We start from the raw sequence: 16078 nt of genomic DNA on the forward strand, positions 1-16078 counted from the left end.
GTTGATCCCAGACATTGCTGTGGTCTCAGTGCCTGTCTCAGGCTACAGCGTGTTTCACAGAATTCAGGGCAACTGTCTCATGAATAATTAAAACTTCGCTGCATTGTCGGAGCCGGTGCACAGTGTGGTTGGCATCGCAGATGTTTGCTCTCTTCCTTGATAATTTATAGTGTTAGAGTGATGCTGTAGCCATGATGGCCCAGGAATTATGCAAGTGTCAAGGGTTCCTTTGGGCGATCTCTTCTATTAGACCCACTGCGTTGGCGGGGTAGAGTTCGACGAGCTTTCGAATGCGAGACGTTCTTCTTCCGGTCAGAGGAAAAGAGCCACTGTGCCCAGCACTGCCTGAAGATGGGCAAATAGCCCTCGTTTGATGTGCAGTGCGCACAGATGGGGTACGTGGTTCCTCACTGCGCTAGGACCTGCAGTTTAAGATCCTCCTGAGTTACTGTCGGGGTGGAAAGCCTTTCACCATTTTCATATGATAGGCATACCTCTGACTTTTTTCCCCAGATACAGGGCAGAAATATTTCTTTAACACTTCTAATTTTTTGCATTATTATTGCCATTTCCATCTACTGAGGATCCCATCCTATTGGTAGCTCTCCTTTTCTTACTAATAAATGAATTCATTGTCCTTAACTGAGAAGAGACTTCTTCTTTGCTGTTGCTTTACACAGCAGTTTCCTACAGTGCCTAGCTTCTGGCTTATATTTATTTCTAGCAAGTTCTCCCTTTTTACATTTGTAATTTATATTTTTAATTTAGCTTTTTATACCCGCTCTTCCTTCCCTTATGAATCAGATTAGGTTTTAGCCACCATGGTCCTCCTTCCTGATAGTGACACTGTTTTTAGGCAGCTACCAAAATATTCCTTAATATTTCCCAGTTGCCACTTCCCTTCTTTTTTTTTCCATTTTCAGGTTGATGAAATTGGCCCTTTTAACACACCAGGTGTACATATACTACTACCTTGGAATATGTTCTATTTGCACATAAAAAAGTGTAATCAAGTCATGATCCTTTACATCGAAGCAACCACTAATTTTAATTCTGGGATCGATGCCTCGTTAGCAGACAGGGCAAGGTCTAACACTGAATCCTCCCCGATGGATGCAATGCTGTTTCAGTTAGGGATTTATCATTTATCATGTTTAGAAATTCTGGAGACATTTTAGCCCTTCTCAAGGGAGTACTGATTGGTGTGAGAGTTCGTTTAAGTGTGAACATATTTACACACGTGTGCATTTGCATGTGAAAAAAGGTATCCAGGTTGTAGCCATATTGATCGAGAGGGAAAGGCAATTAGGACTCTTAGTAGAGACAATATCTTTTATTAAACCAACAAGGTTTTTGCAAAAACTGTCTTTAATGTATCGGGCATGCCTGATGAAGGGTGTTTGTGCCCAAAAGCTTGCAATTAAAGACATTTTTTGCAAAAATCTTGTTGATCTAATAAAAGGTATTGTCTCTACAAGTGTCATGTGAAAGAATGCATTCATGAGTGTATATATAGGTGTGAATGAGTGAACAAATGCTGGAATACTTGTAATTTCATAGCTCAAAAATGTTGCCAGGGTTTTTGAAAGCAAATGAGTTGGACACTCAACTTTCTCTCTCCTTTTCTTTCACTGATCTCTCTCTTCCTATCCTGCAGGGTGGGAAGATCCCAATACGGTGGACAGCACCTGAAGCCATTCAGTACAGGAAATTCACATCAGCCAGCGACGTGTGGAGCTATGGCATAGTCATGTGGGAGGTGATGTCGTACGGCGAGCGGCCCTACTGGGATATGACCAATCAAGACGTAAGTTAGCAAGAGATCCCAGGGCTCCTGCCAGGTGGGGGAGGATAAATCAGCTGGAAATCAGGAACAAGCTAAAGATCCCTAAACTCCCTGCATGGACACAGCTCTGCTCCTTCTACAGCAGACTGTGAGAGAGATCTTCAGGGCAAAACTATTGCTGGCCCGCTCTTCCTGGCAGTCCTCGGGAGGACAATCTGATTGCACTTAACTTGTCATTGCCTCTTTTTCTGCAGGTGATAAATGCTATAGAGCAGGATTACCGGCTCCCCCCTCCCATGGACTGCCCCAATGCCTTGCACCAGCTAATGCTCGACTGCTGGCAGAAGGACCGGAACCATAGGCCGAAATTCGGGCAAATTGTCAACACGTTAGACAAGATGATTCGAAACCCCAACAGCCTGAAAGCCATAGCCCCTGTCTCCTCTGGGTAGGCACCTCTCCTCTCACCCTTTCCTTCCCTGCATGTCCCTTGACTGTTGCACCAAACTCTGTCAAGGATGGGTCCTTTGTGTCCACACCTGACTGGGAAATTGAGGTCTCTCGGCTAGGGCTCGTGTAACCATAGCCCAAATTCCTGTTCTCCACAGGTGACGGTATCTCCTATGTCGGCAGCAGACGTTGCTTCCCTTGGCTTGAATTTATAGCACATGTCCTCCTCCATGTTCTGAGCCGTGTATAGTACCAGGGGAAGCAGAAAGAGGTTTCTGCAGACTTCACTTTCTTAAAACAGTATTCTTAAGCTCTTCCAGGGAATGGGGACCCCAGGCTTTCTGTACCAACCAATAGTCCCATTAAATGACCTGAGATTTTTGGTGTGGCCATCTGAGTGTAGAGAAGTGATATTTTGAGGAGGAGACGCATGCAGTGTCTGTACCCAGCATATACTTTGCTACAGGCTTGCAGACACGCAACGCAAGGATAAGGCAAAGACTGTGATAAGGAACTTGTTTTGCATAGAGCAGAAGAGCTGGAGGCCATAAGTGAACGGCACACTGCATTAAAACCTTGCTTTCCTGACTCGGCATGTGTACAGGGGGATGTGGAGAGAGAAGTGGACGCAAGGGTCTGAGATAGAAGAACTGGGGAGGAAACTGAAGATGCAGCAAAGAAACAGGTCCTTCCCATTGTTCAGGAGGCTTGTATGCTCCATGGAGGAGCACAGGCTTTGGCCTTAATAATGCAGGTGTCATGGGGCCAGATTCCCTTCTACCTACTAGTTGTCTAATTGGCTGTAAGTACTTAAGTAGGAATCTGTTCAACCCTGATCCAGTCCCTGAAAATCCATCAGTGCATCTGCTTGTGTAATACGCCGTCATCTGACCCTTGATAAGAGCATGGTGTAAAAAAGCAGCAAGGAGAAGGCATTAAATAGGTTTTCAAGGCCCCAAGCAGGGTGGAACAGGATTGCACTTCCACACCTAATAGGTGACAGGGCATCTGTCTCTCTGGTTCTTTCCCTTTGAACAAAACTAAGGGATTAAGCCCTGAGATAAGGTGGATCTTAGGAGCTGAGAACAACTGCAGGCCTGTAACATGAATGGTAACTAGTTACGGGTCCCAGAGGGAGCATCTGTAAAGGCAGCCCGAGCTGAAAGTGCACACTTGCATCCTGATCAAGTGCAGCCTCAGTCCTCTGGCAAGAATATCTGAGAAGATGTGGAAAAGGCAGGGCAGAATCCGTAGACCTGTGTGGACAGGATATAGAAGTGGAGCAGTGGTTGGATGCAGCGCTCAGTGCAGATGCTGCAGACGCTTGCGGAAAGGCGATGAAGGTAGGAGGGTGTATGGCCATGAATCCTTTTGGGGGCTATCCTTGCACACATTTTTCTTACCTTCTTGTGTTGAACTTCTCAGCAAACTTTAACTATGTGCTTCCTCTTTCTCTACCCAAATGAGGTCTGTAATTTTATTTCCATTTTGCAGGTTGGGATGCTGAGAAATAGAGGGAAAGCACTTTGGCCAGGGCTATCTCGAAAGTGCATGGGAGAGCTGGGAGTACCTGATGCCTAATTCTGTTCTCATATTACAAGATAATACTAGATCTGACCTGCTAATTCTAGCATTACGAAGGGGAAAGGATAACATTTCATCCAGCCCCACAGCAAACTGACTCATACTGTTGGTCCATCCTTGGATCAAATCATCCACACGGAGACAGGGTGTCCAGAAGCATCCCAGAGCTCCTGGCACTGTCACACCTGGCGGAGTGGGTGGAAACCCCTGCTCATTCTTTGTTTCTGTATTTCAGGATTAACCTCCCTTTACTTGACCGCACAATCCCAGATTATACCAGTTTCAACACAGTGGATGAATGGCTGGACGCCATCAAGATGGGGCAGTACAAGGAGAGCTTCGCCAACGCCGGCTTCACCACCTTCGATGTGGTGTCACAGATGACCATGGAGTAAGTGCCAGGGGCTGTAGTCCCAAAACAGAGGCAAATAGCTCACAAGTTTTATAGCAATTGGCCATTATGAACTTTTATCTTGATATTGTACCCATCTTACCCATACGCTATATAGTTCTAGTCTGTTGACTTCCCAAAAGGCCACTGTTAATATTTTCCATTCCTGCAAAACTCCCATACTCTGCAGATATTTTCCTTTCTCTTATCTGCAGACTGTCTCTCCACCTTTCTGTTTACCACCCAGAATTCAAGCTGTCTGATTTCTTTAATCCCCCCAGTCAGAGACAGATTTTAGTGGTGTTCCCCCAAACCCAAAATGTTGCACAGCGATGCAGGACAGGATGGAACCAGGACATTGTTTCAGGAGGCAAAAGGCAGTTCTACAGTACGTAGAGGGTACTTTTGGATTCACTGATTCCCCTCAATTAATTATTTATTGTCATTCGGGACTTGTACATCGCATGCAGATCTCTACCTGGAAAAGGCTTCGGAGAGCCCAGAAGGACGGGTGTTGCTTTGTTCTGTGCCTAAAAATATCCACGTAACAATGAATTTGCATATCCACTGCTTCTCCATGGAGCACTGGCCCTGGCTTACAAATCCTACAAGCTACGCTTAGACACTGCAGTCACAGGTGTTATAGGAAAACCTGAGAGCAAGGAGGAGAGGTTCAGAGGCAGGAAAATATGTACTAAAGCTATGGACATAGCAAGCAGCACAACTGCAACAATAAAATAATAATAGTAATAACAAGAATAACAAGAACAGCAACAATAATAGTAGTAATAATGATAATAATAATAATAATAATAATAAATAGAAGCATGAGCACATGCAGATCTCTGAGCTCAGCTGTTGCAGGTACCATGTTAATACCTCTGGTCAGAAGAGCTCTAATGATGCAGTGTTGCATCAGAATTTGCATACTTAGCAAAATCAAAATCAGAATTTGCATATTCATCAAAATAGTACATAAAGGCCATTCAGTTTCACTGACATTGCAGTGCAACCTACTAGGCCTCAAAATCAGCTTTCCATGGAGGATTCATCCAGTTTATCCCTCTTAATCCAAGGAGACAACCCAGGCTTTCTGCATCCATGGCTATCACGATAAGCCCTGACTCGAGTCAGGAACACTAGGGCTTCCAGGGTGCATAGCTCATGGATGATCCATGAAGCTTACTGTCCTACACCTAGAGCCCCATTTTAGTTAGCTAAGAATCATGAATGTTGCCAAAAACAGCTCTCGAAATACCTGAATCCTACATGAAAACACAATTTCCCTTGGTTCAGGTGGTGGAAAGGCCAAGTAGTAGGGGAGACCCAAGAGCTGAGTGGTTAGAGCACTTGCTCAGAAAACCGGAGGGGGATGTCATGTGTGCTTTAATGCACATTAGCCTATTTTAATGCACATTAAGGCATCACTGAAAAACTCAGCTGTTTAGCTAATGCACATTAAAGTAGGTTAATGCTCATAAAGCAGCACTTAAAAATTGTGCTCTTTAGTTAATGCACAATAAGACAAGCGAATGCACATGTTCCTAGTACCTCCTGAAGGAGGTGCTAGGTTTAATGCTCATTAACCAAAGCACATTAATGCATGTGTAGACGCTCCCAAGTGTAGCCCACCCCTTGCCCAGAGGGGTATCGTCCTGACATCCTAGCAGAGACCTATAGCATACGCAGCCGTATCAGTACATAGCTCTGCTGCGCATACCCCTGCTTTGCTTGCTTGAAGAATCTAGGAGAAATAGGCTAGCGAACGACAAGGGAGCAGAGACAGCACAGGTCCTCTGAATGGAAGACACAGTCTGGTTTCATCGTTTCATTTGAGTTGTTTCAGAGAGACTATCAGAAGTCCAGACTTGCTCAAGAACTAAGTAGATTGCTTGGCAAACAGCTGGGCTCCATGTCCAGGGAGAGGCTCCTTACTGACCCGTCTTGTGTGTGTGTTTATGCCACAGGGACATTCTGCGAGTTGGGGTCACTTTAGCAGGACATCAGAAGAAAATCCTGAACAGTATCCAGGTGATGCGAGCACAGATGAACCAGATCCAGTCAGTGGAGGTTTGACATTCATGTCCTCACACCCCTCGTCCTCAAGGCCCCGCTCCCCGTTGCCCCTATATGTCCAGGCTCCAGTTCTTGAGTGTTTTGCATTCACCAGAGACAGGCAGCTGCTCTGAGGATCACGGCAACAGGAAGAAACGTCCTAAATAACAAGGAGTCACCAAGAACTACGAAAATGCAAGCGATGGAAAAAGGGAACAAAAAAAGACAAATATTTTGAAAAAGAAAACTGGAATATTTTTAAATAATAATAAAAGCAATGGCATTCTTGACAAGGGCTCCAAGATCCACAAGAGTCTCCAAAGGGAGACCAAAGAGCAGCTTCTTTCAGTTTCTTCTTGCACAAGGCTGCTCCAGCCAGCCCCAGACACCTCTGGAGTAAAAGGACTTTTTCAAGAAGATGGGGAAAAAAACCCCCAGTAAAAGACGTGGGAAGCACTCTTCCTTTCCTGACGTGGGAGGGTGACTTTGGGGATGTCCTGAAGCCAGCAATCCCCCCTGACAGCTCCCGCGCTGCCAGAGCGACGGGGGAAAGAGAGCTGAGGAGCTCTCTCCATGCAATGGACCAACAGCGTCTCAAAAGTGATGAACTTCAGAGCCGAAAATTTTTTTTAAGCAGATAAACAGAGCTTAGAGGTCTCTTCCCAGCAGTTGAGGAACCTGGGGCCGTCGAGGGTGGGGGATGGGGAAACCAATCCTTTTTATAGCTGTTTCTTTCTCTTGACACAGAACAGTTTTGCGAGGGACACTTTTTCCGAGTGTCTGCCCATCCATCCCTCCAGCGGCATCATTTTCTCATACATATCATATGCACAAGACTTTTAGTGATGTCCTCACTAGTTGCCAATGACCTTTTCTCAGAAGACTTCCCAAGTACAGTATGTAGTAGTTTTTGATTACAAATGCTGATGTGTACAGTTATTTTTTTTTGGTTGTTGTTGTTTGAAGACTTGTCCTTTTACCTTGTTTGTTAACACCAATTTGTGGGTTTGGGGTCGGAATATTTTGGTCGGTCAGTCGGTCAGTTGGGTTTTTTATGAAAAGGAAATGACACTTCCGAGTCTCATCTCTCTCAAGAACTTGAACCTTCTCCTGGTGGAAGGAGAATTCCAGCTTTCTGACTTGACAATATGCCAGGGGAACAATTTTATATGCATATTTCCTCCTCTTTGCCTGTTATTTTGTAATTTTTCATTGCCTGACAGATGTTCCTAAGTGTTGGGCTTCCAGCTATCCTGCCAAGGGGGAAGAGCTGCCTGGCGTGCTGGGAGCTGCTGCTTTAGGGGCCTGTGGAAGGGGAGAAGCGAAGAGCCACACTGACCTACCAGCTGGGACAGATGAGGGCCAATGCATGGGGCAGTAGTTGCACGCTTGGGACAGCAGCTGGTAGCCAGAGGTGTCCTTGAAATGAGGTTCCTCAACGCTTGGACTCAAGTAAAGGGCCGGTTGTGAAATACCTGTTGCAGTAGCTTTGTGGCTGTTCTCTGCGCCCCTCAGGCACGTTCTCCCTTCCATGGGGGTGTGTAGGTTCGGGGGGGGCAAGCTTCATTTTTATCCAGACACCTTTAGGAGAGTCTTGAATGATGAATGTGAGCATGCATCATACCTGCAGGTCCTGCCCGAGACAAACCACAGCAACTGAAGGGTCAGTCAGTGGATCAAGAAGCAACTGAAATAACTGCTTTAGTTACAGAACAAATAACTAGTGTGGGCAGATACCACTGGCCAAGTTGTAGGGGAAACTATGAGAGAAAAATCTTGGATTTGCTCTTCCAGCTCATCCTCACCCAAATCCTACCGACTAGGCCTGGCCTGCTCCTTGTGGCCATGTTGAGTGTCCTCCTGCGTCTCTAGGGCCTCACTTAGTGTTGCCATGTCATGTTTATGGGTACACCTTTTTTCAGTGGTATGGGGGCCTTGAAGATATGTTCCCAGGGAACTTAAATTGCTTTATTTCCCCGTGGCCAATGCCAAGAGGGAAAAGAATTGGCTGTGGGTAGAATCCTAAGGCTGATTTTTTTAGACCTTTTTGTAACAACTGCCTGTAAAATATGGAAAGCCCAGCACAAAATATGTAATATTTTCCTCCTCAGATCAGACCTGGAGACAAAGCACAGTTGAGAGACAACGGGCAGTTTCTTCTGACCTCTTTTCTTAGCGCTTGTGCTCTTGAACGTGTTTACTGCACAGCTATGGCAGCAGGTGCCTGAATTGCAAGGTCTGCCTGTCCAGGGTCCGCTTGCCCGAAATCTGCAGAGATGCTGGGTGGGTTTTCTTTTATGCAAGGTGTTTCCCTGTTAGGACGTGAGCTAACATCCAAACATCCACCTGGAATCAATGGGAACCTCTGATTAATCTTACTGTAGACAGTGGGCTAAATTCTGCTCTCAGTGACCTGTGTAAATACTGAGCAGCTTCCCTGAAGTCATGAGCCTTTCCACGCATGGCACTGACAGCAGAATTTGATCCGGTGTCTGACGACAAAGGGTGAGAAATGAGCAATGGGAGAAGATTGTAGGCTGTGTCAGCTGAAAGCGGGCTGGGAAGTGTCAGCCTGGTTAGCATTTGTCCAAAATACAGTCAGCTGAAGCATGCTTTAACTTGCCCGGTGTTTAACTAGCCCTGTTCTTGATTATGGTCTAGGCTTGATTTACAGTGATGGCATACAAACGACAGTGATGCTGACCTTGTCGGCATCATAGGCATGCTGGGAAACTGGAGGCTGCCATGTGTGCTCTATACCCAAAGAAGTGCAGAGCAACAGAGAGATTGCATCTATGGTGCCTCTCTCTCCCAGTTCAGGTGCCATATTTTAACATGGGCTTGTTTTCAGTGGGCGTGTCTACACATGCATTTACTGTGCAGTAATTTACTGCACAGTAATTTACTGTGCAGTAAGCAGCATTAACACTGGTGTCTACACATGCAGGCATTACAGTGCACTAATGCTATGTGTAGACTGACTTGGGACTAAAGTTATTCCCAAGTCAGTCCACATAAACAGAGTTACTGCGGCAGTAAGGCGTCTACACGTGCCTTACTGCACAGTCACTACTCAGGTGTAAATTTGCTACCTGCATCATGCAGGTAGCAAATTTACGCCCCAGATGGTATAAGTCACCATAGTTACTGCACAGTACGGGCGCACATGTGTAGATGTGCACCTGTACTGTGCAGTAATTTTTGGTTACTGCGCAGTAACCTAAATTACTACACAGTAACAGTGCACGTGTAGACATGCCCCATGTCACCCAGAGGTACCATATGAGGCCGCTTGGTGGCAGTCCTAGGGGAAGGAGGGACAGGTCTAGCCTAAGTTTTATTGCCATAGGCCACTAGTTATTTATGCAGATGGGAAACTTGTGAAAGCAGAGCTGCCTCGGTAGGAAACCAACCAGCAAATTCCTGAGGGGCACCGGGCTGGAAGGGCCACACAATGCTCTTGTGTTGTCTTTCACAGACAATCTTGGACTGTCCTCAGCGACCATGCTTCCAGAAACCCAGCAGAAGTGTTCATGCTGCAGGCTTCAGAGCCCGTCCTCTTCAGGCAGGGCTCTGATGGGAACTTGTGGTCATTTTAATTTGGAGACCCTTTGTCTTAATGCACTCAATCTCCTCACTGGCAGGCTGGCAGGATCCACCGCTACCTACCTGACCGCTACCTACCACTGTGAAAGGCTTGTTCAGAGCTGGGGTGGCTGGCATCAGGTAGGCCTGTAGCAGCCACCCGCAAGGCAGAGAGAAAGTCATATCCTCATTTCTTCCACTGACCAAAAATCACTTGGTATCAATACAATAAGTGCATGTTTTTGTGTCTGTTAATACCTGGCATCACTGTGACATCTTACTTGGGACTAATGGAGAATTAGACATACGCCAGAAAACAAACCTGTATGTCCTGTGTCTCTCCGGTTCTTCTGGAGAACAGGAGACGCCACTGTCTGAAGTTCCTTGCCTACCTTTGGCCTGTAAATGCTTCTGGAGCAAGCATCTGTACCTCAGAGAACAGAGTCACTGGAAAGACTTTAAGATGCTCTATTTCATGGGTGTAAAAATTCACTTCCAATGAAATATTCTTCTTGTGGCAACATTCAGCTTCATACAGAGGGTGGATAACAAGAGTCACTTTGTAATGTTGACACTGTGACCTAATGTTTTGTGTGTGTATATGCGTGCGTGTGTGCGTGCGTGCGTGCGTGTGTGTGTGCATGCGTGCACACACTTCGATGATTTCACCGTGCTGATTTTATTCAGGTCACTTGGTCCTGGTTTTGCTGCTTTGCCCAGCAAATGAAGTCTAGCTTCCAGACCTGCTGCTCTCCTCCCTTGTTTCTCACTGTCCATAGTCCGGCTGCCATAACACGTCCCATCAGTAGTGATGTTGTCTGGCAAGAGAACTGAATTGGATTCCCAAAGTGATGTTGAAAATAGCAATAAGTCAGGCGATGCCCAACCCTGAGTGTAAATACTGCAGTTAGGCAGTCAGGATGGGAGACAGTGGAGTGGGAGGTCCTGGTGTAAGGGTAGGAGCATCTCCACTGTTAAAAAGTGTGGTCAGCTGTCCCTTCCAGCCCTGTGCAAACGTTAGCAGCCAAGAGCTACTCTGGAATAGCAGAAAAATAAACTCAAGAAGCACATGCAAGTACAGCTTGGCCTTGAGAAATAACTGCTCTTCAGCAACAGTGGAGGACACAGATAGGACCTAGTGCTAGGTTCACCCTACAGAGGTTCTTCTTTATGCCTGGTGTCTCAAAGGTAAGAAACCGGGGCAGATCCTTAGCCTCTTGCAAATAGACATAATCCATCAAAGTCAAAGAAGTTGTGGGAGCAGTGCTACCTTATAGCTGCCAAGGATTTGCTCTTTAGGGCCTGATTCCTGCATAGGCTCGATATCTATATTGTCTCTCGGTCCTGAGCTGTCCCCCAACAACTAGCAACCAGTGACTTGCAGAGCTGGTGAACCTCATACAAGGCTTTCCAGGAGCTATGCACATGTTGCCCACAAGACCATTGATTTATTAAACAGTGGTGTTAGTTAATTGCTGGGATGTGTATGTAAAGGAGATCATTCCTCTTCTTCCTTGTACTTACTTGATATCAGGCAACCCTGACGTTGTTGGACTGGCTTTGAATCACAGCAGCTGTAAGCAAGAGGATAACTCATAGTCACCAGCCCAAGCAAAGAAGCAGTGATCCCTTTGTCACATACATTGACGCTCCATGGAAGAGCCACCAGCAAAGGTCACACCAGAGCTGTCATGTCAAGCATGTGCCATTCTAGTCACAACTCTGGTTTGACCTCTCTAGACTGAATAGAGGCAAGGGTTTTTTTGTTTGGCTTTTCTGGGATCTCTTTGATTGAACCAACCTTATAGTTGGGAGATGTGTTTCGAGACGTTTGACAAACTTCCGGGCACAAAGGCCCCTTCTGCAGGTCTGAGGAAGAAGCAAGGACAGGTCAAGCTAAATAAAAGGATCAGAAAGGAACCATCCTGGGTTACGATGACAATCAGACCCTACTAGCCTGTGAATGCAGAGTGTGGCAACAGGGAGGAAATATCAGTCGGGGGCATCCCAGAAGTTTAGCACTTACACAGCTTAAGGATGGGAGATGTTTCATCCATGCAAGGTGCCCATCATGAGAAGAAGTGAGCGGGCACTTCACCCCCCACCAATTCCAATGGAAACCCCATGTGCCTCTGGATCTCCCCCCAAGCAACTTGCCCAAACGCCCACAGGATGTCTGTAACAAATCAGGACCTGCCGCCCTGTTCCTGCAGCCAAAAATGAATCTCCTAACCACTGACCATCCTTCCTCCAGTCTCAGACTGTCTGGGGCCCGTTCGTGAGGTTCTGCTACACCACCGCTCAGACACAGGATGTGCCCTTCCTACCCAAACCAAGCAGGCAGGGATGGGGCCCCCGTGGCCTGCCTTGGAAAGAGCGTGTCTTTACGGAAAGAAGAGGTAAAGGGAGATCACGGAGAGGGGGAGAGGCACTCCTGGGGACAGGGAAGAGTGGGAATTGCTGGTGCTCTCCTGTACATCACCTGGAGCCCTAAAGTAGATCCTGGAGTCCACGGGGCAGTTCCCCTGTTCTCTGTTACTTATGCTGCAGTCTCTGAATGAGTTTCTGCCTTGATCACCTGCGAAAAAAGGGGAAGACTGAAGGCAAAGCTGCTGGCAACCAGAACAGCTCCCTGGGGACCATAAACAAGTGACTTCTGGGCTCTAACCCCTCGTGCTTCCTCCAACTTCTGCCAGGTGTCCTGGGGAGTCCGTTGCCTCGCTCTCCTGGGTGCCACCGGAGAAGTGAGAAGGTTTTGTGAGGCCCTGAGTGGGAGTCCAGTGCGGATGGAGCTTGTTGTGATCCTAAACACAAAGCAAACAGCCTGGCACAACCATGTCCCCACAGAGAAATGCGCCGTTTGTCCCGGTCTGTGCACCAGATGTTTGTGCCTGTCTTGCAAGCGGCACAAGGAAGATTGCCCGTGTTTGTGCAGCAGGAAGGGGTTGATCTCACCCTGGTCCTACGTGAGCTGATGCTGCTACTGTTTCTCCCTACCACCACTTTTCTCTGCTCAGCTGCAGCGTGGCCTGGGCAAAGGGCCTAGCTGCGCTGTGGTGCAGCACAGAGCAGGAGAATCCCCCTAAGGCTGCCGAAGACCCCACTCTGCAGGCCAGATCCAATGGCTCTGTGGACTGGATCTGGCCCACTGACCAGAGGTTGCCAGCCCTTGCCCAAGACCTCAACTGAATGTCGATTGAGTTGGCTTGTGTGATACAGACTCCTTTTCAGTCACACCAGAAGTTGTCTTGTATTTTTAGTGGGCTTCTGAAAAATGGGAGAGAGTCAAGTTTCTCTCCGTGTTTCCAGAAAGGCAGCATTTTGCCCAGAACCCATAAAGGAGAAGCTGTCCTGGCTAATGATACTTTGCACCCAGAGTTGGTCAGCAAAGCCAAGGGAATTACCTGCTTTTTCCCAGAGAAACCCTTCAGTGCAGCAAGACAGTGAGGAAGGGGGATACGGATAAGTGTAAGCATAGTCAGCACAGAAAAGGGTGGTTGATAGCGCTTCTCTTGCCTGTTAGCATCGTTCTATAGGGGACACAGTAATACCACCTATAACATGCAGGGAATTTCCCTTGTCCAGATGGTACCTACCCATGGTACATTAACAGAAAAGCTGGTGCTGTTATTTAGGAATGAGGTGGTGTTGGTAGATGAAAGCTTATTTTGCTGGTCTCCCAATTCTCCACTTGACCCTCAATGTGGTTAACAAATGTCTGCGTTGCTTCGCAGTGGCTCATGGCTTCATGAGTGAAACCCTCCTTGGGAGGAAATTTGGGGGGGAATTAGCTGAATCCTTTGACTGCCAAAAGACATGTTAGTAGTCAGTGCTCCATCCCATGTTGCACTCAACACTTGCCATGACGTGGGTACCTTGTTATATGACGGGTCCAACGGGTGGCCCCCGTCCCGGTCTCTTGCTGTATCACCCTGTGCATTGGCTGTGGTCCTGTAGACAACGTAATGCTTTTCATGACAGTATTTGTATTTTTTTAAATGTGAATGGGGAGATAGTGTGCAGGTCCTTGTCTCACAGGGATGCGTGTCTTCCATTCAGATCAGGGTTTCCCCTGGTTTCGTCAAACATCTTTGAGATGTTCTTGAGAAAAATAAATAAATAAATAAAGTGAATCAGATGTATTTATAAGGGAAACAAAAACCTGCTGCTCCAATGCCTTTGTAGGAGTATTTTTAACAAAACATTTTTTCAAAATAAATGTGAATTGTAAAGTTTGAAGCATTTGCTTGTGGTTTGCTTTCCTCACTGTTTCTTCCATCATTTCTCCTTTTGAGTTATAGCACTCAGGAGAAACAGCAGCTTAGGATATCACCAGCTGGGTCAAACAGGTTAGCCTGTGTGGTTATTAAATCCTAAAAGATGAACCACTTGGTGATTGATTAGTCACAGGGGTGAAAGATGCAGGAATGGGAAGTGATCAGAGCTCTGCTAACTTGGCCACGAGCTCCAGACAGGCGCTAAGCTGGCGAACAAGGTCACGTGCACGTGCCAGCGGAGCAAACCCAGAGACTTTTCAAACCGTCATCCCAGGGGCTGGGGATGAAGAATTCCTCATTAAAAAAACTACAGCCAGAGACTGAAACCCTTTCCCTCCTCCGCACATGCCTTTCATGTGGTCACAGTTTTAGGACTAGCTGGCCATCCTCCATATGCAAAATGCCCCCTCTGTGGCCCGGTGCAACATGAAGTGGGCATGTTTGGTTGCAAGAAGTGCCCAAAGTCAAAGGACCTGGAGCAGAAAGAGGTGGAGGACATTGTCTGAGCCAACCCCTGCAAGCAGGTTCCTGTGGCTTCTGAAAGTCATCTCCTTGGCCAGGTAGATCATGCTCCCTGTAGCAGCTTGGTACAGGCCAGAGGAAATGTATGCCATCCCAGAGAAACCCAAGCCCAGCACACCAAAGAGGGGCAGCAAAGAATGGTCCCAGGTGGTGGAAGCCAAAGACGGAGTGGGAGAGTATCACATCACCTCCTCCTTGCAGAAGGGGCAGCCCGCTGAACCGCCAGGTCTACAGGTAACAATGGTGTCTAAAGGGTGTAAGGCAGTTTGGCTTCCTGTGGCATTGCTGCCACTAGATTATGCTTCCAGGCCATGGTGCAGGTGTCACAGAGATTAAGAGACCTTACTGGAGCAGAAAAGGACAGCTGCATTCCAACACAGGCAGTGGGCAAGGGCAGCTACAGGAGAAGCCGGCAGGGGAGCCGGATGGAGGGATACAGGATTGTAAGGAAAGACCTGCACTAGTGGCATGGCAATAGGGCAGAGCTCGGGGCTTGTAGGAGGGAAGCAAAGGCAGCGCAGGTAGGCAAGTGGCAGCCAATGAGAGAAAGCTGTGGACTGCGACTGATTGCCCATTGGTGGGTGGTCAGAGGCACCTGACCAGAAGGGGTGGAGCTTGGGGGGGATATATAAGCCCCGACTCCTGGTCGACAGCCGGCAGAGTAGCCCTGCTGTCTGGGGAGAGAGGAGCTCCTGCCTGCCCGGGCCGTTAAGGAGAGGAAGCGGTGAGCTGGGAAAGGTTCCCCAGAAGCTGGGAGGGAGCCAGCAGAGCAGAAAGAGGCTTTTGCACAGCACAGAGAGCCAGAGCGGGGTTTAAGTGTTTCACTTAGAAGCAGTTGCTGCTGTTTCTGTTTCTTCCTGGCGGGCTGGGAGTGGCTGCAGGGCTCGTTTGGAGGCCACACGACAGGGTGCTTGGATACTCCACAAGAGGCAGGGACATCCATGGGCTGAAGCCCAAACCAGGGGGCCAAGGCTGAGAGCCTCAGCTAGAGAAATGGGCCGAGGCTGGAAAGGCTGAAGCCTGGACAAAGGGATTAGTGCCTGAGGGGCAGAATGTATTGACTGGGTCCACGAAACTGGGACTGAGGGACACCTGCAAGGCATGGGCATGCCTCAGGGGAGGCCACGATTAAGACCTACTGTACGCAGGTATAGGATCCTCCCAGGCTGAACTGGTAAGAGAAAATGCGAGAGAGACAGAGTTGGGCAACCATTGGACTGAGACAGCATCTAGCGGCACCGGATTCATTCCTCCGGGACTTGCAAATAACCTCCCAAGAGACCCAGATCCCCTCAAGGCATGGCAGACGAGTGAGAGGGAGCACCCCCTCCCCCCCGGCCCCCCTTACTCTTCATAATGGAGGCACAAAGACACATGGCTTATGTGGCAGAAGGCCACCTTGGTTTCTCCCCAAAAAATCTCTGCCCT

General features: G+C 47.7%; 1 protein-coding gene across 4 annotated transcripts in view; it reads left to right on the forward strand.

The window, feature by feature from the left end:
* Window positions 1-8859, forward strand: part of EPHB2 (EPH receptor B2) — a 98749-nt gene extending 89890 nt beyond the window's left edge. For all 4 annotated transcript variants that reach the window (XM_019512041.1, XM_019512043.1, XM_019512042.1 and 1 more), the window contains exons 12-15: window positions 1658-1807; window positions 2041-2234; window positions 4056-4211; window positions 6179-8859. In XM_019512041.1, coding sequence (XP_019367586.1) covers window positions 1658-1807; window positions 2041-2234; window positions 4056-4211; window positions 6179-6287 — 609 coding nt within the window. In that variant the 3' untranslated portion in view covers window positions 6288-8859. The remainder of the gene's footprint in view (window positions 1-1657; window positions 1808-2040; window positions 2235-4055; window positions 4212-6178) is intronic.
* Window positions 8860-16078: the final 7219 nt, after the last annotated feature.

Source organism: Gavialis gangeticus, unplaced genomic scaffold, assembly GCF_001723915.1.
Source record: "Gavialis gangeticus isolate Ggan-Ray unplaced genomic scaffold, GavGan_comp1, whole genome shotgun sequence".
NCBI lineage: Eukaryota > Metazoa > Chordata > Crocodylia > Gavialidae > Gavialis > Gavialis gangeticus.